Here is a 19,900-nt window from a genome sequence, read left to right as displayed (position 1 = left end):
GACACGCACTGCCGATGACTTTTCTGTTGACATATGGCATTCTAGCCAACTAGTTGTAACGATTAGCAGTCACAGAGATAACCGACTAGTTGTTGCAATCACAGGGCACGGAGATTTAAGTCCGGAAGCGACTTTCCAGGGCCTCTAGCCCAGCGCTCTCAATAACCAGCACGACGGGGTGTTAGGTGCTCCTTAGCGATGCTGCTCCAAGGTCTTTGGGCTCACGACCTGCCCTTGGCTCTGTGCCTGACCTCAGAGGGGGCCGTAGTGGGTGCCTGACTCTTTAATCTTCATTTGAATTGGTTTCCCACCACCCTCCCCACCGTGATCCCCCGGGGCCCCGCTCCCTGCACACGTGGGTGGCTCACTGAGGCCTTAGGACAGGACGGTCACTGTGGTCACGAGATAAGGTGGTCCTGTGGACTGTGGGCGTGTTGGCCTTTACGGAGCCCAGAGCCATGGAAAGGGCACCCTGGGGCTGGCAGAATTCAGGGTGATCTGGCTGAAGATTCAGAGGTACCTGGTGAGTCTTCCCTTCTGGGGTGGGGGCTGTCCTGGGGGGGGGCCTCCTGGGTCGTGTTTCCAGCCCCTTGCCCCCCAGGTGGGGACTGTCCTGGGGGGACCTCCTAGGTTGTGTTTCCAGCCTCTCACCCCCGAGGTGGGGGATATACTGCGGGGGGGCCTCCTAGGTCCTGTTTCCAGCCCCTCGCTCCCCCCTGCAGGTGGGGGACATCCTGGGGGGGGCGTCCTTCTCAGTCCTGTTTCTGGCCCCTCGCCCCCCCAGGCACTCAGTCCTGGTCTTTTTCCCACCCTAGTCTGCACAGATGCTGATCACGGTCAAACCCAGCACAGAACCCGGACATGTGGTTCAGGAGGGCCCGGGACGGCAATGAGGTGCCAGTGCCGAGCCCTTCGAGGAACGCCCTGCCGTTCAGAGGGCAGAGGGGCCATCTCTGGCCCTCAGCCCAGCTCTCACCTTTGTTCCGGAAGCTTCTTGGGGGTCAGGGAAGCCGTGAGTGGAGGGCGTAGATCTGGCAGGGCCCCCAGAGGCTCTTTCTACCTGGTTTCTCTTCTGCTCTAGTTGGTTTATGGGGAAACCGATCATACCCACTCGAGGGCCATTGACACCCACGACCTGAGGGTGGCCCTCAGGAAAGCAGGTGAGGATGTGCGGTGTAGACAAGCCTCAGGGACAGGCGTCTCACTGTAAATACTCCTACTGGGCTGGCGATCATGGCGGTGACTCTCCTCCGTGGGGCATCCACGTGACGGTGGCTAGAGCACCTTCCCCCCCCCCAGGGGTCTGTTCAGCGCGACATCCAGGCTTCTCCCAGGGCCCTCGCGGCTGCTGGGAGGGTGCCGGGCAGAAGGCACCCTTTTTTGCAGCGGTGGCCACGATGTGCAGCTGGACGGGTGCTGGGGCCACGGGCCTAGTTCAGTGCCAGGCTCGTCCTGAGGCGGGGCGGCTCCCAGGATTGCCACGGGTGACGAGACCTTGGAGGAGGCCGGCCCAAGCCCCACCCTGCCGTGACCCGGGCCCTCCTTGTGGGTTTCACGCTCAGCAGCCGGGTGCAGAAGACCCTTGCCCTGTGGTACACGCACAGCAGATGCTGCATCGACTTCGATGGCTTCTCTGCCTGTGTGACCGGCCCGGAGGCCCTCTTCGGTGAGTCCCTGTCCCTCAGTCCCTCCCATTTTGCTGCAGGTGTGGGGGCAGGGGCAGGTTGGTCGGCGGAGCCAGGAGGACCTCCTGGGGGAGGCGGGACACACTCAGGCCACGCCCAAGGTCAGAGACTGCCTTTCTTGGAGACTCCAAACGCTGCTGCCGCATCAATAGTTTGCCCGCTTGTGGTTCAGGTTGTTGACTGCTAAGTGCAATCACTGGGCCAGGCTGATGGAGTCCCAGTAGTGGTGAAATGGCTTTCACTCTCTGTTGTCACCTGTGCCTCCCTGGGGATCATGTCAGTGGGGCTGGAGACCCCTTGGATAGGCAGTGAGTGGGCTCCCTCCCCGTCGGACTGTGGCCTCACCACAAAGTGTCCTGCTAAAGGGAGGGGTTTCTTCACTGAGGGCCGGGAGGTGGTTCTAACGGGAGTGGGCGGGGCAGCCAGACACGAAGCTGACAGAGGGGGTCATCCGCCAAGGGGGCCACCGTGGTCTGTCCGCAGTTCCCTCTTCCCTCCACTGCCTGGAAACAATGGCAGGTTCCTAGAGCTTCGGAGGGTGGAGAGGACAAGAGACGGTCTCTGCTCACAACTGCGGTTTGTCCCCTGGGGCAGGGGGCCGCGTGCCCCCCAACCCACCCCGCGCGCTAAATCTACACGCAGCTTTTCAGAGTCCCTGAGGCAGGCGGGAGCTGGGGGGTCAGGGAGGGGCTTCCTGGGGGGGCGGTGGGTGCACGGAGGCAGCTCTCTGGCGGTTCCGAAGCCCAGGACCGCCCCTAATCTCCTTCCTTCTCTGGCGCTCCAGAACTGTTCAGGCTGCTGGACGAGGACCAGAGTGGCAGCCCTTCCTCTTTGAGGAATTGCTTGCTGGTGGGACTTAGAGGTTCCTGGACGTAAGGGGGGCTGCGTGGAGCTCATTCACGGTGACCTGTGCTGAGTTCTCGGGCGGGCACCGCAGGGAGGAAGGCTGTCGCCGTGCAGCCGTCCGAGCACGTGTGTTGATTATGACCGCGAAGATAATTTCGGGGATGCAGCCCTTGTTAGTGTGAACGGAGCTGTGGGTGGTGGGCCATCTAAGGCCTGACTTCCAGGACCGGACGTCTCAGATTAACACGGACCAGGGGGTCAGAAGCCAGCGACAGGTGGGAGTGTCCGTGGCTTGGGTCCAGGGACCTGGGGAAGGTCTTCCGGGAAACTTGCCCGAGGATGTCCACCTGGTTCACCTGGAGGCGAGTGTGTACATGCGTGTGCTTGCACACACACACACGCACGCACCTGTTTGGGGCAGTTCCTCTCGGGTCTAAGCCTTCCCTAAGTCACGTTTCTGCTCGTGGGGCCGGGTGACTGAGCTGAGGGCTTCCTTATCAGGCAGCGCTCGCTGGCGCATGGACGTGTCGCGGGAGAGCGTCTCCGGCAGGCACACGGCTCACCCTGGTGTCCTTCTCTTGCCGTGGCTCAGCTGTGTGTTGGTCTGACCTGGGCTCGTGGCCATCGGGGATGCTCCGCCCGCCCGCCCCCGCTTTCCTCCCCATCCTCGCGGTTCTGTGAGCCTCGGTCCCCGAAAGGCCGCTCTTCCTACCTTCCTTGCCTGTCACTGTCCCCGCGCGGACCCCGGCCTGTCCCACCCGGCAGTCTGGGGGCCGGGGCTCAGTGTTCAAGCCGACCCCGGAGCCCAGAGGGCAGACGGAAGTCAATTAAAGTTTGGCCCAAACGGTTCCTGCCTTTGTCTAGTGTTGTGCAGGGTGGGGAGGGCTCTGCTGGTCCTGCTTCAGGGGAGGGGTTTTGGGATAACTGAGCTGCAGGGGAGGATATGGGGGGGGCTGCCTCCGGGGTCCGCAGGCCGGAGGAGCACAAGGACGCATGGGTGGCTGCTTCCTGCCCTTGTGAGGAAGGAGGGGGGTGGTCTCCCTTCCTCGCTGGTGGCCGGGAAGTCAGCGCATCCTTGCTGGCTCTTCCCTGCGGCCTCGGGAAGGAAGAGGAAGGTGTGAGCCTGCTGTGGCTGCCGTAGCCGCGGATCCAGGGGCCCACAGATCCCAGGGCCCGGATGGCCAAGATCCACGCGCAGGTGGCTGGGCTCTGGGGAGAGCCCCCTGGGCCGCGATCCTCACTGTGTGTGCGGGCGGAGAGCAGGGAGGGGGCAGGCTCTCTGGGGCACTCGCAGGGCACAGACCCGGTCATGGGGACCCCACCTGCTGGGGCTCATCAGATCCTGGTGTCCTCCCGCGGGCCCCGCCACCTACAGCTGGTGCCTGGGGTCCAGCTTCACGCGTGGATGCGAGGGGGACAGCCACTCAGCCCCTGCCAGCGAGCTGCTGGAGAGAAACCACGCACACGCCTTGGCCCCTGCGGCTCTGGCGGAGGTTAGTCTTCCGCTTCTGGAAGCAGAGCTGGATGCACGCCCCTCCCAGGAGCACGGCCGGAGGGCACAGGCCTTTAGCTGGGGCAGGGGCTCCGGGTGTCGCCCCTGCAGGCATCGCTCAGTCCTGACGGCGGGGGAGGAGGCAGTTCTGTTCCGGTGGCCGTGTTCTTCCTCGTCTGCCCCGGGGTGACATGGGGCGGCCTGGGGCCAGCACCTGCCTGTCCCCCAGCCCTGCTGCTGTTGGTCAGGCGCTCTCTGACCCAGCACAAGCCCCACCCCACCCCGTTCTTGGAAGACAAGGGGATTTGGCCTGATTCTTCCTTACACTTCAAGTACAGAATGGCTGCCTACGTTGAAAGTGACGTGAGGGGCACCTGGGGGCTCAGTCGGGTGAGCGTCCAACTTCGGTCAGATCGTGATCTCGTGGTTCGTGGGTTCGAGCCCCACGTGGGGCTCTGTGCTGACAGCTCGGAACCTGCTCGGGATTCTCTCTCTCTTCCTCTCTCTCTGCCCCTCCCCTGCTACCGCTCTCTCTTTCAAAAATAAAGATTAAAAAGAAAATAAAGTGCTGTGTTGTAATCAACTTTCAGTAATTTTATTTTATTTTTTTTTAAAGACTTTTATTTCTTAATTATTAAAAATGTTTTAAGTATTTATTTTGAGAGAGACAGAGCGTGAGCAGGGGAGGGGCAGAGAGAGAGGGAGACGCAGAATCCGAAGCAGGCTCCGGGCTCCGAGCTGTCAGCACAGAGCCCAATGCAGGGCTCGAACTCACGAACCGGGAGATCATGACCTGAGCTGAAGTTGGACCTTTGGCCGAGCCAGCTGGCCACCCCCAGGGGATTTTATTTTAAGGCCCGCAGGCTTCAACTACTTTCGTGGATAGTCTGGTAACCAAAAAAATAGTCTCATCATAAAATGGTGTTTGCTGTGGGGTCTCACGTCCCCAGTACAGGTTGTGGGGGACGCCTCACCTGTGCAGCCCAGGAGGTGGGTAAAGGTCCCAGCAGTACAGAGCTCGCCTCTCACACCCCTGCAAGCTCATGTTATGCTCCTGTGTTCCCCTGGACCGAGGCGGTTGGAGACATTGCTTTTCGATGTGACCTCTTCTTCCCTCCTGGGTGAGGCTGCGTCAGCCAGTCGGCCTCCTGGAATCCGGGGCTGCACCGCGTGGTCCCCGGGGAGGCTCCCGTGGTGTCCTGTGCCTCCCCTATCTGCGCCCTCTCCACCACCACCCCCCCACCCCCCCCCCACCCCCCGTCACCGCGTGCTTCCCCAGCTCCCTGGAGCCCAGGTCAGCGCCCGGCACAATGTAGGCCCTCTGAAAACTTGGTCCTTTTCTTTGCCAATGAGGAGGGTCTCCCAGCGGGAAGGGGGCGGGGGGGGGGGGGTTGCAGTCGCTCCCAGTAAGCCGTGGCAGCAGAAGCAGGGGGACTGGGGTGCGGGTATATCACCGCCGGGCCTCTGTGGAGGTGTGGAGGGTGTGGAGGGCAGGGGCCTGGGGAGACACGCGGCCCCTGCCCGCTCCATGACACCAGGGGCATGGCGGGGGGGCGGCCTTTGATTCGTGCAGAGGGTCCGTGTGGGCTCTCAGTGTCCCCACCTCCTCTGTGGGAGACCACACGGCGTGGCCGGCCGGGCAGCGGCTTCGGGTCTGGCCCCTTCCTCCATAGCTCCGGTCCCCACTGCCTGCAGAGCCCTGTCACTGCGCCCGGAAAGGCCTGCTGCATTTCCTCCTGGGAACGTGGGAGACACGCGCCCCCACGCAGTCCCCAGACTCAGCCGAGACCCCTGGGAGCGCGGAGCCAGCGCTCGGGTGGCAGGCGTCAGGTGCGCTGGGTACTCGGGACGGCTGCAGCCCGCCAGGCCCATCCTGCCCGCACGCAGGGCTTCCCGTCAGCTTCGTCCCGGGACCGCCCTCTTGTGACTGTGCGCGCGGTCACCAGAGCAGCTTGGAGCCCAGGAGCAGACCGCGGCCCCACCGTGGGCAGCAGGGGGCCCTCCCGGGAGCTCCCGATGTCCCGCCGTGTGCCCCCCGCCGTCGGCAGCCACCACGTTACGGGTGTGGGACTGTGGTCCACGCAGGGACGGAGACACGTGTCCTGGAACCATCCACCCTCAGTCCCGTGGGACCGGCCACGTGCACGTCCGGCTTGGGGTCTTTGCGAAGGATGACATCAGCCACCCGCTGGCGGACGGCCCGCCAGCAATGGGGCAAAGCGCCACCACTGGAGTTTGTACGTCGTAGAGGCAGGTGTCACTCATGTTTCTGGAGGCCGGTGCGGCTCACAGCTGATGAGGCACAGGGCTTTGCGGGGTGGGAATAAGGGACGTGGTCTGGGCCACCGAATCCCTGAGGTGTCCTGCTCCAGAGCAGGTGCAGGGCTGCAGGGGCGGGGCTGGGGGACGGGCAGGGGTGGGGCTGGGGCGGGGACTGCATTTCCACTTGAAAAAATTTGTTACTGATATGTATGCATTTATATTTTATACATGTTCTATACACATTATCACTTATTAAGTTACATATAAATTCATGTATTTATTTATACATTGACATGTTTATAAAATATTGATTTTGTATAAATCTGATATAAATAAAGGTGAAAGAAATGTATACTGAAACTCCATATACGACCATTCTTTGCTGAAGAATTTTGCTGAAGGAAATCACCGATATTGTGACATTTTACCCTAAATTATGCGCTTGTAGAAAGGACATTTTATTACACAGTCACAATACCATTATCCCATCTAACAAATTTTGTTTTATTTTATTTTATATCTTATTACTTTTCATTTCATTTTATATTTCTTTATTTTATTCTTATTTTATATTTATTTTATTTTAACTTAATTTTATCATTTAATTTAATTTTAATTTTCTTATTTTATTTTATTTTAAAGTAGGCTCCACGTCCCGCATGGAGTCCAGTGTGGGGCTTGAACTCACGACCCTGAGATCAAGACCTGAGCTGAGATGAAGAGTTGGCCGCTAAACTGACCCAGCCACCCAGGCACCCGTATATCCCACCTAACAAATTAACAGTAATTCTTTAATCACACTTAAAAACCAATCTATATTCAACTCTCCGGGTTGACTCCAAAATGAACTTTTCTGGTTAGTCTGTTTGAGGGGGCACCTCACCTTGCCCCTTCTGGTCTCGAGCCGGGCCGCTGGACGAAATAAATCTCACGCCAAGTGCCTGTTCTCCGGCCTCCTCCCTCTCCCCAGGGCCGCGTACGCTGGCTCGCAGGGCACCTACGGGGAAGGGGCCTAATTTCCCCCCACTGTGGTGGCCACCTCCGCGCGCGGTCCTTGGAGGCGGGGTCTCTGCTCCTGGCCGTGGCCCCATGTCGAGGCTCGGGGGGCTTCCCTGGCCTCCAGGAGGTTCCCCTTCCCAGTCCTGCCTCCTGTACCGAGGCCCAGCTTTCAGGGAGGAGACCTCTGAAAGCGGGTTCCGTCCCCGTTTGTCACATTCGTCTGCTGAGCCAGAAGGCACCCGGCCTGGCCACCGACTGACAAGGGGGGCAGGAGACTCACAAGAGGAACGGTTGTGAGGCCTCAGTGTGCCTGCGTGTGCATGTGGTGGAGAAGTGGGAAGGGCACAGGGTGCCCTCCAGACCTCTCCAAAGGGCTGGGACCCCCTGGGCCGGAAGTTCAGCATGAGTCACCACTGCTCCCCACCTGTAAGCACGTTTCTGCTCATTTCCCGGACTGTCGTCGGCCCACAGGCCTCTGTGCCTCAACTTCCTCGCCTGTAAATGGGGCCACAAGAATACACACCTCATAGGGTTATTGTGAGGGTAAACGGGACGCTTCACGAACCACACGGAGCAGCGCCCACGTGCTGGGAAGCAGGCTGTAAACGCCGGCAATTTTTACTGGTTTGGGGCTTGTTTTTGTTGTTTGAGGCACAGTGGGGGTCTTGTGACCGTGATCTGCTTTTAGGCCCGGCTTTTGGGCCCAAGTGAGAGGGTCCTGAGGTTCAGCCGTGTTCCCAGAGTCAACATGCCAGCAAGCATCCCTTCTGGCTTGAGGGTGGGGCGGCCCCAACGACACCAGGCAGGGAAAACACGGCCAATGGGATCTGCGTCTGGGTTTTCACCAGGGGGCATGGCTCTGTTAGCAAAACACCGGGAGAGCAGAAGGGAACTCTCCAGATTTTAGGAGGTGCTGGGGCAAGCCTTCCGTTCCGGCTTGGATGGAGCTGAAACCAATGAGGAGGAGAGGACTGGGAATTGAGCGAAGTTACCTGGTGACGAAATTCAAGCCGACGGGTTCCGTGGTCAAGTTCATCGGTTTACACTCCGGAAGGCGTTGGGGAGGAAGGAATTTCCCTCTGTCCAAGGCTCTTCTGGCTCATTGAGAATTAATGTGACAAGAGGGAGGTTAAGAGGAAATAAAATTTAGTTTTGTACGTAAGGGAATCCACACCCTTGTGAGATTTCAAGTCGGGGGAAGTGAGGTGCACGTGCTGTCCTGGGCTAAGGAGAGGGGTGGGGGCCCGGGGACACGGCGGGGAGGACAGCCCTTCGCGGGAGGTGAGAGGTGCCCTGCTGCACAGCGAAGTTTCTGAAGGTAGAATGGAATCTTCGGATGGCACTCTTCCAGCTGTAGGTCCTTTATCGAAATTCCTCTTTAGGAGCGTGGTGGGGGGGGGGGTGCGATTGTTCAACGTTTCTTCCTGAGTCCTTCGGGCGTTCGTTGATTTTATCTTAGAACAACCTACGTTTCACTGTAGACTGTCTTGGGGCGGCCGGCCCGTGGTCCCTACAGAGAGATTGACGCGGAGGGTTCCAGAGGCCCATGCGTGGATGTGCCCGGGGCGCCTACCCAGTAGGCACAGGGCCTCCTGTGTGGTCCAGCCTCCTCCTGGTGACCCGGAGGGGCATCCCCTCACCATCCCCAGGCAGTGGAGCAGTTCCACTCAGGAATTCAATCCATACACGTGTCTCAAACGTCAACTACGCGTGAGGCTCAGTGCTCACCCTGGGAGTTGCCGGGCAGCGTGGGAACATGAGTAAGACAGGTGCCTGCCTCTGACAAGCTTCCTGTCTAATGGGGCAGACAGATTCATAGACAAGTAACGACAGCTTGAAGGAGCATGACATCAGTGTTTGTGGTGCAGAAAAGTCAGGCCACAAGGGGACGGAGAGTTCCATGCTGGGGAGGGGGTGTGGGCTTCGTGCAGGTGGGTGGGCAGCTGACAGCTGGAACTTCCTTCATTTGCTCAGTAAATACTTATTAAGCATGAGCTTTACCCCAAGCATTGTGCAGCCACTGGACAATGAGAGGGGAGCTGCCCTGGGTGCAGGGAACGGCATGAGAGAAGGCGAGAGCCCGGGAGAAAGACGCGGTCGTTTGGAGAAGCCTCTTCTGGAAGGTTCTGTCACTCCAGCCCCGCGGGACCCTTCTTTGCTTATTCCCATCTTCCTGCCATGATCCTGGCCAGGGCACGGTTCCTTTCTATGTCAGAGGCAATACTTCCAGACTGCTCCGGATAGGGCACGACCCTTGGCCTCCTGAGGCTCAGGTCGCTCAACGGTGTGGTGTCCGTGACCTCCATCCTTGGGCAGAAGGACCGCCTGCAGACTCCGGGGGTTCTGTGGCTGCTGCCACTGGTGGGAGGGTGGGGGTGGGGTGGGCGGAGCACCCTGACAGGCAGCCAGCTGCGGCTCAGAGGCTGGTCCTGACCGCCCAGAGAGGAGAAGAGGCCCCGGGGACAGTCCTTCATGGGGAGCATCCCTGGTGAGGCCGGAAGTGCTCCCCTGCAGCTGAAAAGCAATCCGGAAGCTCAGCTGGCAAAGCGCACGGGCTCCCCGCCATACCTGCGTCCCTGGAACGTTCACTGATAAACGATTAAGTTCTGAATCCCACTCGGCGCGCTCCCTGATCACACAGGGGACCCACCGGCAGCTCTAAAGGCTTGTCTGTTGCACAAGTGATTCTAACAGAGGCTCCTCCAGAAGTGGGAGGGGGGCACTGGGAGGAAGAGGAGGAAGAGGAGGGAAGCCTGGCTGGCAGGGCCCTGCTGGGCTGGGGGCTGCGGGCCAGCGGGGGAGCTCAGACAGGCGCGGCTTCCTTGGGAACCCGCGACAGAGCGAACACCAACACAGAAATGTAACCGACGACATGCCCGCATCGCGGCCGGGGCGGGGGGGGGGGGGCCTCTCGGGGCGCTGGCCGCGTGTCAAGCCTCGAGTCCCATTTTGCGCTGATGGAAGCAGACTCTGGCTTCTTCCTCTTTTTCTGTTCTGTGGGGTTTTTACCGACACGTGGACTTTTCACCTTCGTTTTCTTCTTTGGTGTTTATATGAGGTTGGACAGTGCAGACAAGTGGCTTCCGTACCGTGTCGGCATAATTGGATTACCGGACTCTGGATTACCGGAGTCTGTCAGGCTCACTATGCATGACGGAACACCTACTATGTGCGGGGACGCGTGCTAGGTGGTGGCAGGGCCACAGGCATGAGTGAGATAGGATCCTTGCCCTTGGGTGTGCGGCTACAGCGTGAGAAGAGCTGCAGGTGTGAGACAGGTGGCCCCGGCCAGAAGCTATGGGCAGTGGCGGAGACATGTAGGGGGGCCATCCCCACCCCCACGCCGGCTTACAGCTGCGAGGCTGTGGGCAGTGGGTGGTCCTGAGTGGCGGCGTTGGCCGTCCACTGAGGTCCAGCAGGATACAGGAATCACGGCAGCTGTCCGAAAAGAACGATCAATGTGACACATTGTTGCTGCTACCGTCGTAACCACTCAGTAAATGCAGCAAGAGCATTCATAGCAGCTGCCACTGCCTGTGGGGTCCACGAGCAGAGAGGAAGGACACGGGAGCTTAGACACTCAGAGGCGAGACCCCACCGAACTGAGACTCAGCCCCGTAGGAGCAGGTGCCTCGGGAGGGGAGCCCGTGCCCCAGGGAGGCCCCCCGGGTGCGGGACGAGCTGCACAATGGGCTCCGCCGTGGCTGGCGCCCTGGTCTGCAGATCCCGCTGTGGCGGGTCACGTAGACTCACGAGGGGCTCGTCCCAGATGCTGGAGGCTCACTCATTCAGCACGGGTTCCCGAGTAGTCGCGGGACATCTGGCACCTTGTGGCCTTGGAGAAAACGCATGGTGAGGTGAGGGGAGAATCGTGGGGCACCCGGGAGACCAGACGATCTGAGCAGGAGCAGGAGCAGGAGAGAAGCTGCGGGGAGTGGACGTCACAGCGGTGACAGGGACAGTGGCTCAGCTCAGCCTGCTGCCCGTGAGGGGGAGGGGGCCGCTGGGCCGCTGGGCTCGCTCCGAGGGAGGGCGTTGGGGTCTGTGGTTGGCCCACATGGGTAGGAGGAAGCGGCCGGAGGGTCACAGCACCTGTGTCACCGGGGGTTTCATTGCTTGTTTAATGCTGGCACGTCCTGTGGCGGTAAGTCAGGGAAAGCCGCGCCTTCATGCGCCTGGAGAACGTTAGCCTGAAGAGTGCGTCTCAGTGCCCCGGGGTCGCATGGCATCCGCCATTCCGAACGGGCACACTTCCCTGTTCACTCCCCTTCTGCCCATCCCAGCGTCCAGGGGGGCCCTGCCTGTCCCCACCGCGCCCCCCGCCACGAGGCCATGTGTCCCCTCCTCAGCTTCTCGCCTCCTCCTTCCCGGTCTCCTCTCTGCTCCTTTCTGGCGGTCAGGCCCAGACCCCCAGCCCTTCTCCAGGCTGACCGCCTCTGACTGTGTCCTGGGGGTCCGGCTGCCTTCTGGGGATCCGTGCACCGTCGTCCTGCAGGGTCTGAGATTCTCCCTGTCCCCGGGTCCTCTCCCCGTGTACCTGGCCCTCCTCCCAGGTTCTTGGTACCCCTCGGTCTTGGCCCAGCTTGCTGATTCCTGGCCTGTGCCCGCCCCCGGGCTCCCCTTCCCCGGGCCAGGACGGATAAGGGGGTGTCTGGATCCCAGCCCCTGGCTGAGCCCAGAAATGACGCCAGTGCTGCGGGCCCGGCGACCATTCAGCAGGCACCACCAACATCACCCTCAGCCAAGGAGTCGAGGGGGGCCTGGCTGGCTCAGTGCAGGGAGCGTGGGTTGGGCGTAGAGATGACTAAAATAAATAAATAATTCACTTGAAAAAGTGGTAAGAGGAGGAACTCTGGGAAGCACGACAGTCAGGCCTCTAGGCCTTGAAGCTCGAGGCAGCTCCGGCACATCCAGCTGGAGGCACCTGGGCTCCACGCAACTCGGTTCCGCCCACCTGGGCTCCGCGCACTTGGGCTCCGCCCACCTGGGCTCCGCCTACCTGGGCTCCGCGCAACTCGGTTCCGCCCACCTGGACTCCGAGCACCTGGGCTCCACGCACTTGGGCTCCACTCACCTGGGCTCACGCAACTTGGTTCCGCCCACCTGGGCTCCGCCCACCTGGGCTCCGCGCACCGGCAGACAAGCTGGGAGGCTTCTGGTCCAAGAGATAAACAGGTCTGAACACAGATGGTTCTTTCTTCAGGTGGAAGTTTAGTTTTCTCGAACCTGATAAAAATGAAGTATTAGAAAGGGCAGATATAGAGAAAGTCTGGACAGAATTCCGGAAAAACGTCAGGACGGATGTTGACTAAAACCCCAGGCTCTGAGTCGGACAAATGTCAGATCCCCAAATTCCTAGTCATGCGGCCCCGCCCTGGCCTTGGTCTTGTCATCTGTAAAACGGATGGGCTGGAAAGCTGGGAGACCCCGGGGCATGGGGCCCAGCTCTGGGGTCGGGGACAGGCCCAGTCCCATTCGGAGAATCCCCAGAAGCGTGTTCTTCCTGGGGTGACGTCGGGAGCTTCGACACAGCCAATGAAGCCACGAGACCCCAGATCTGGCTTCCACCAGCGCTACTGGAAACAAAATTACAACGCTTTGAAGCAAATTCTATCGCATTTAAAAATACTTTGTGTCTAGGGACTCCTTTACATCCAATTCACCAGATATGATCATTTTAAATGCAGATGAGTTAGGCAAAATCTGTTTTTCTTTTTCTTCACACCTACAGGAGATTAAAAAACCAAACTTGCTTTGGGATCAGGGTCCCACGTCCATGCTTAGGTGCTGGAGTTAGCAGGTCTGGGCTGCGGTGTGGATACTGGGGCGGGGTGCTTCATGGGGGCCTTCTGCATGAGTTATTCTGATGGGGGAAGGGCGGCACACAGGAAAGGGGCGTCAGGGAGCTGGGCATGATGCTGGAGTTGGGAAGGTGATGTGTTACAGCAGGGCCTCTGGGCCGTGTCTGTGGGGACAGGGACACAAGAGCCCAGGGACGCGAGAGCCCGGCCTGGAGGGAACAGAAGAGAACGGGGTGTCCTCCTGGCTGTGGGAGCCCCTGGGGAGCAGGCGTCAACCCAGCGTGTCGCAGAGACAGCGCACCCAGCGGCCATCTAGGGAGGTGTCCTCGGGTCTTCTGGGCCGTGGCCTCGGGAAGGAGGAGACCCCGCTTCTCGTGATGTACGTCTGCTCACCAGTTGTCCGTCTCATTTCCAGCGTCCAGACTTAGAGCTTTTTCCTAAACTAAACCCCTTGCGAGGGCAGAGCATATACCACAAATCTCTATAATTTTGCTGTGCACTTAAAGCCTCTTTAAAAAACAAATTAGATCTTGAAAGAAACAGAGTTCAGGGGAAACGGACGGCAGTCCACACAAAGGGAAAACTCCTTCTGTACTTCCAGGGGCTTTCGGGAAGGAGCACGTCCCGTCCGCCGTCTCCGCGGGAAGCTCCTTCTCCTGTCCGCGTCAGTGACTCACGTTGGGTCGTTTCCCGAGTTTTCAGCGTCATGGCGCAAAGTGGTTGTGCATTTTCTCCTGATGCTTAAATCTCTGCTGTATTTGCAACGGTGGCCGCTTCTTTCCCGTTACGTTTACTTGTGTCTCTGTCTCTGGGCACATCTCTGTTTCCTTGGCAACTCGGAGCGCCGGCCTGTCCGTGCCCCCCGTGCGCCCCACGTTAGCACAGGCTGGGCTGGCCGCCAGGACGGGGCCCTGCATCTGAGTCCGTCTGGTTTAAGCTCAGCGGGAGGATGTCACGTCGTCCCGCGGGAGGGCCGCGCGCTCACTCTCACACGATCCCGTTCTGTCTCTGCGGGTTTTCCGGACCGCATCCCACTGACCCTGCACACCAGGCTCCTGCAGAAGAGAAAACTCCCCTCGGGAGGCTCCGTGGTGCTTAAGAGTCGGCATCTCCTCCCTTCCGAGAATTGAAGACAGTAATCTGTAGAATCAATGTCCACATCGGGGTTGTTTTAATATTTTAAGTGGATTCCACTGCTGGTGATTTTTTTTAAAATGTTTATTTATTTTTGAGAGAGAGAGAGAGAGAGAATGAGCAGAGGGCAAGAGAGAGAGAGGGAGACACAGAATCGGAAGCAGGCTCCAGGCTCTGAGCCATCAGCCCAGAGCCCGACGCGGGGCTCGTACTCGCGGACCGTGAGATCGTGACCTGAGCTGAAGTCGGACAGTCAACCGACTGAGCCCCCCAGGCGCCCCTCGCTGCTGGTGATTTTTAAACACACGCGCACAACCTCTGCTGCCCCGTGTGGTGTCGGGGGCACAGGGGCCGGGACAGGGTCGCTGCTGACGCTTGATTCACACGCCTCACGCCCAGACCTGCTTTCCTGACACGGGCTGGTGAGTCTCTGCCTCCAGGGGCAATTCTCCCTGCTGTCCGTAGCGTTACACATACGTGATGGTCACTTGCATGCAGACTTTTTACGTGGCACTTTTGCAGAGGGCTTTACACACACAGCCCCCCGCCCCCCGCCCGTTATCCCTCCCAACTCCCGTATGTGGGAGACCTGTCTGCACATCAGGCTTCAGAGCATCGGAGGCCTGACGCTTCCCCCTCGGGTCCCATGAGGAGTCACAAGCAGGGCCCCTGGCTGCCAGGCCTGCCCACTGGCTCCCGTGTCTCTATTTGTGCCGGAAGCTTCCTCCACAGGGGCCGTTTCCAATTCGAGTGGGAGGTTCGCAGGCTCGGAAGGACCGTGAGGGCAAGGGAGCTGGTGTTGGCCCCGACGTGGTGCCAGGGCATTCTCGGTGCCAGAACCCCAGGAGCTCGGGAGCAGAAGGACGCCCTCTCTGCCAACAGCGCCTTCCCTGAGGACACGGTCCCGGGATGGTCACCGGGATCATCGCTCCTGTTGGACGGTCACCGAGCGGACAGACGCTGGGCAGGTAGCTGGGACCGTGTGGGGCCCGCCAGCCCTCCCGGGGGTGATGACGTGGCCGGTCCCTGAAGGCCCCGAGTGCGGGCGGGGTGGGTGTCTGTGAGGAACTGGCAGAGTGTCGTGTCCCCTCGGCTCAGGGCTTCAGTCTCCGGGGGGATGAGACGCCTGCCTTTCCTTCCTCTCCCGGGATGGCCGGCATACCCGTGTTCACGCCATCCGCTGCGGCCGGGCCACCTCCCGCTTCCTCACCCCACGTGACCCGTCACCCCACGTGAGGTCTCACGTCTCTGGCTTCGGGAGGGAGCCGAGTGCACACGGGACGCTGGCTCGAGGCCCCAGGGCCACTGTGGTCACCGAGATTTCCGGGCAGGTCGGATAGGCTGCGGATTTCAGGGAGTCCCCACCTTCGTCTTGAGGAGAAAGGGGCGTCCTGACCACAGGTCCCCGGTCCTCCTGCCGGCCGGAGGGGCTCACCCTTCCACCCGATTTGGTGAAAACATCTCCTACTTTCTGATCCAAATGCTGCCTGTCACAGGGACACCCGAGCTGTGCCCTCCTTCACCCCAGGTCAGGATGGAAGGGTCTTACACGGATCAGCCAGAAGCTGGATGTGGGACCCCTCAGTTTGGACATGGAGGTCCAGGGCTGAGCCCCCCAGACAATCTAGAAGGTGAGGGACAGGCTCACTGGTTTGTGAGGAAAAAAGCACGGGTTTCTTCCGCCCGGGATCGGCCCGCTCTCCCAGGGCCAGGCAGGTCGCAGGGCCCTGACCTCCTTGCATGAGCGGGGGCCGGTGTGGACAGTCGTGGGTCCTGTCCAAGTGGGCTGCTGGCGGGGGGCCTCGGCTGACAGAGGGCTGGGAGTGGGGAGTAGGGTGGGGACGGGCTGGTGCAGGGGGCGCAGGGTGGGGACGGGCGGGGAGTGGGGAGCACACTGGGGACACGATCTCCTTCACACACGTCAGGTGGCTGGCTAGTGGTATCTCCAGTGGAGCCACGAGGGTGTAAGAGACAAAGTCCTCCCCCCAGCAGAGGGGGTCCGTGCGGGGTCACCCAGGGTGCCGGGCAGGGGGGACAGTCGAGCCTCCTCTCCCTCGTTCTTTCTCCACCGCCGTCCAGTTGTGGTGGGTCAGTGGAAGGGGGCTGGAGAAGGAGCGGCCACACCACGCAGCAGTCTTGCTGGCCCGCAGGTCGGCAGGGGTGAGGAGAGGCCTCTGAGGCCACGGGCACTGTGTGTTCCTCGGGAGGGACAGCAGAGTCCTGGGGCTGGCCATGTCCTCACCTGGGGACAGGGGAAGACGAACACAGAGAAAATTTGAAACACAAATAAGCTGCTTGTTGAGAGTGGTGGTCATACAGCCTGCTTCCTCCCCCGGACGGACGGACGGACGGACAGCCGTTCTGTGTGGGGGTGTGTGCGCTTCATCGTCAGGTTATAGCCACGCGGTCAGGGTGTGGGATATGGGCGCTGCTCTCTCAGTTGGCCGTGGATTAAGTAATCCTGTTTACCAAGCCGTCCACACTCAGCGGCCCCAACAAATGCCGTGAGCACGTATCTCCCGCCCGTCCGCCTGTGGTCGGGCCGCTCTCCGCTGAGCCAGTGGGGCCTGACCGCAACCCCGAGCGGGCCGGGGGTCCACCCCACCCGTGTCTTGTCCCCAGCCTGGCCCGCTTCCCTCAGGGAGAGGCGGGGCCGTCAGAGGGCATCCCACACGCGGTGACACGGGCCAGCTCAGGTCCTGGGGACCGTGAGGAATCGGGAGCAAGAAGTCAATGGACTGCAGGCACCATGTGAAATTTCTGGCCCGGACTTCCTAAAACTCAGGATGACCGCAGGTCGTTCAGTCACGGTGACCCAGGGGCTCCACTGAGAAGGAGTGCGCGTCGGGGTCGTTGTTGGGAACAGTGGTCGGGGACCTCTGAGCCCTGGGCCTCCCTCTGCCGACGGATCCAGCAGAAAATGACGCGGTTCCTGAATTCTCGGGGCCAAGACCCGGCTGCAGAACGAGGCCGAGGCTGGCTCTGTTCCGGCCCCGCGGGCAGGGACGTGCTTAACGCTCTGCTCTGGCCGCCTTGAAATACGGTTTCCATTCTGTGCTGGCCCCCAACGCCCACGTCGCCGGACCTGCGGGGGGCCGCCGGGTTCCTGAAGAATTACGGACGTGATCCAGCCTTGGGGGGACCGCGTCCTCGGACCTGCTGATGCAGCAACAGCGACGGCGATGACAGCCACCATCAACCCCCCACGGCCACTGCCAACGCTAACAGGGCCTCGCAGGCCTCGCCCCAAGCCTCACGTCAAGGAGACTGAGCGCCCTGCTAACGTGGAGCTCATCCGACAGCCAGGCCCTCACCCCACCTCCCCTCTGCCCCGTGTCCCTGCGCGGACGACTCTGCTGTGGACACACAGCGCGGTCCCTGCCCCACGGGGTCGACCGTCTCACCTACAGCAACAAACACCTACGTGGCGTGTGCCCGTTGCCACTCACCGTTCTAAGCGGCTCATATACACCGACTCACCTGGTCTGCCCCAAACAACCCGCGGTAGCGGTAGGTGCTGTTAACTGGCCCCATTTATAGACGGAACACGGAGCATGAGGGACAGGGGTATGGCCCCAGGTCAGATGGCGGGGCGGCCCGTGGTCTGGGTCTGCCCTGAGCTACGTGGCCTCTCGCCCTGGCCCACCCAGCACCCCTCTGCCCTGGTGACCAGGGTGCCATGCAAATGAAGGGGTTCCCACGCTTGGCAGATTCTGGGGTGGACAGAGAACGGGGCACAGCCCTGCCCTCGAGGACCCACCAGCCACATGGGAAGCAGAGGGGGGACTGGGGGCATCTGGGAGGAAGGTGGGCATTAGCCCAGAGGGGAGAGGAAAGGGGGGGTGTGGAGACGCCCCTGGGGCCCGGGTCAGCAGGGCTGGAGGGCAGGGCTGGGAGGTCTGTGGCAGGGGTGCAGCCAGCTAGGTCTGCAGGAGTGGGGGCGACCGGAGGAGGGAGAGAGGCAGGAGCACAGAGGCAGGCGGTCCCATCAGAGGAGACCCTCGGGCCAACCCGTCCCGTCTGCTGGTGTGGGTCTGCCCAGGACACAGAGGGGGTGGGCAGCCTGAGACCTGGCCCCTCGAACTACAGCCTGGTGGGGGGGAGGGGGCGCAGGGGGCAGTGCAGCCCATGAAGCCGCCCCAGTTCCACGCACAACCCTGGCTCACGGGTCCATTCTCTGTGCCCTGCCTCCACCCGGGTGCCGGGACTGGGGACCGGCGGGCCCCCGTCACCCTTAGGTGACTGCCACCAGGTGAGAGCACAGGCGAGGGAGGGAAGGGAAGCCAGACCCAGAGACTGGAGGGGGGCAGGCCAGGGGCTGCGGAGTGAGGGGTGCTGGGCAGCGGGTCTGGTCACTTGGAGGCCGGCGTGGGCACCGAGCTTGCTGCGTGGCTTTCGTGGTTTCCCGTCGAAGACACTCATGATGAGTTTATGAGGCCTCTTGCCCGGGTCACTCTCGTAAATGAGAAGTTATTCCCAAAGGATCTTATCAGGTACAATAAATGGACGGAATTACTGAATTTATTAACATGTAGATTAAAAAGTCTGAGACACACGGAGTTTAATTAATCAGCTTGCGAACAGCACCCCCCCTCCACCCCCCATAAGATCGCAGTCTGGCAACAGCAGGGATTGGAGTCGTGTTACTTTCGGACAATGATAGTATTTTCAGGGCGGCCCTGATCTGAGGACTTCCGCGCCGTCCCATCCGCGGTCATTCCTTAGAGACTTTCTGAAGCTGGGGGGGACGGCCACTGTCTTCTGGGGCCTCCTGGCGAGGGGGAAGGTGGGGGTCTCTGCCTGCGGTGGGGGGGATGCGGGGCCACGTGCGTCCTCCGAGCCCGCTTCTCCTGGGCCCCGAGGCTGTCTGGCTCCTGCTCGGGCCTGTGCCCGCCGCCCTCCGTCTCCCTGTCTCCCACCCGCCCTGTCGTTTGCACCCCCTCCCCCCAAGGGGTCCAGGTGAGCCGTCGCCTCCCCCCTGCGTGGTCTCGCACCTGTCGGGAAACCTGCCCAGGGCCTCCTGCAGCCCCCCGCCTGGCCCCGCGTCCTGCCCTACGGCTGCAGTGTCCTCTGCCGTGTCCTCTTCTGGCTGCGGGTCTGGGGCCTCGCACTTCCTGAAGGGCCCAGGGGACCCCTCCTCTCTCGCAAGCTCTGTGAGGAGCCAGAGGCGGCTCCCCTACCGTCGGGGCGACCTTGCTGCCCTCCCCCAACGACCCCCCCCCCCGCTTTGGAGCTGACTGGCCTGAGCCACTGCGCCCACGGGGAATCCCGGGCGTGCTTGCTTCTCGGAGAACGAGGCGGGAAGCTGTGCCCCACGTAGACCACAGGTCACAGAACGTCCCCATATTTCACGTGGCACGTCACCGGCGCCCAACCTCTCAGGCAGGGAGAGGCGGGCAAGACTGGTGCCAGTTGACAGACTGGGAAGGAGACCGGTGCCAGACGATTTGTGTGCTACCCTACTACCTTAGGTTGTTTCTTCTTCTTTAAATAAGAAAATGATGCTCAGAGAGGTTAAGAAACGCAGCCCAGGCCACACAGCTAGTAAATGAAAAAACCAAGATTCGCACTGAAATCGTCTCCCGTCACACCTGGGCCCTTCCCGTTGCCCTCCGTAGATCGGGTGGGTGGGGGTCCTGTGACCTTGGAACCGCCAGGTTAGCGTCCTGGCAGCGCAACAG

The 19,900-nt window shown here is 61.0% G+C and overlaps 1 protein-coding gene across 1 annotated transcript in view; it reads left to right on the top strand.

The window, feature by feature from the left end:
* LOC122212381 (calpain-8-like) overlaps positions 1-2,561 on the top strand; it is a 41,610-nt gene extending 39,049 nt beyond the window's left edge. The window contains 4 exon segments of the mRNA XM_042926235.1: positions 450-523; positions 1,082-1,158; positions 1,548-1,666; positions 2,470-2,561. Coding sequence (XP_042782169.1) covers positions 450-523; positions 1,082-1,158; positions 1,548-1,666; positions 2,470-2,561 — 362 coding nt within the window.
* The last annotated feature ends 17,339 nt before the right edge of the window (positions 2,562-19,900 follow it).

This window comes from Panthera leo, chromosome F3 (assembly GCF_018350215.1).
Source record: "Panthera leo isolate Ple1 chromosome F3, P.leo_Ple1_pat1.1, whole genome shotgun sequence".
Taxonomy (NCBI): domain Eukaryota; kingdom Metazoa; phylum Chordata; class Mammalia; order Carnivora; family Felidae; genus Panthera; species Panthera leo.
This window is presented reverse-complemented; position numbering and strand designations above follow the sequence as displayed.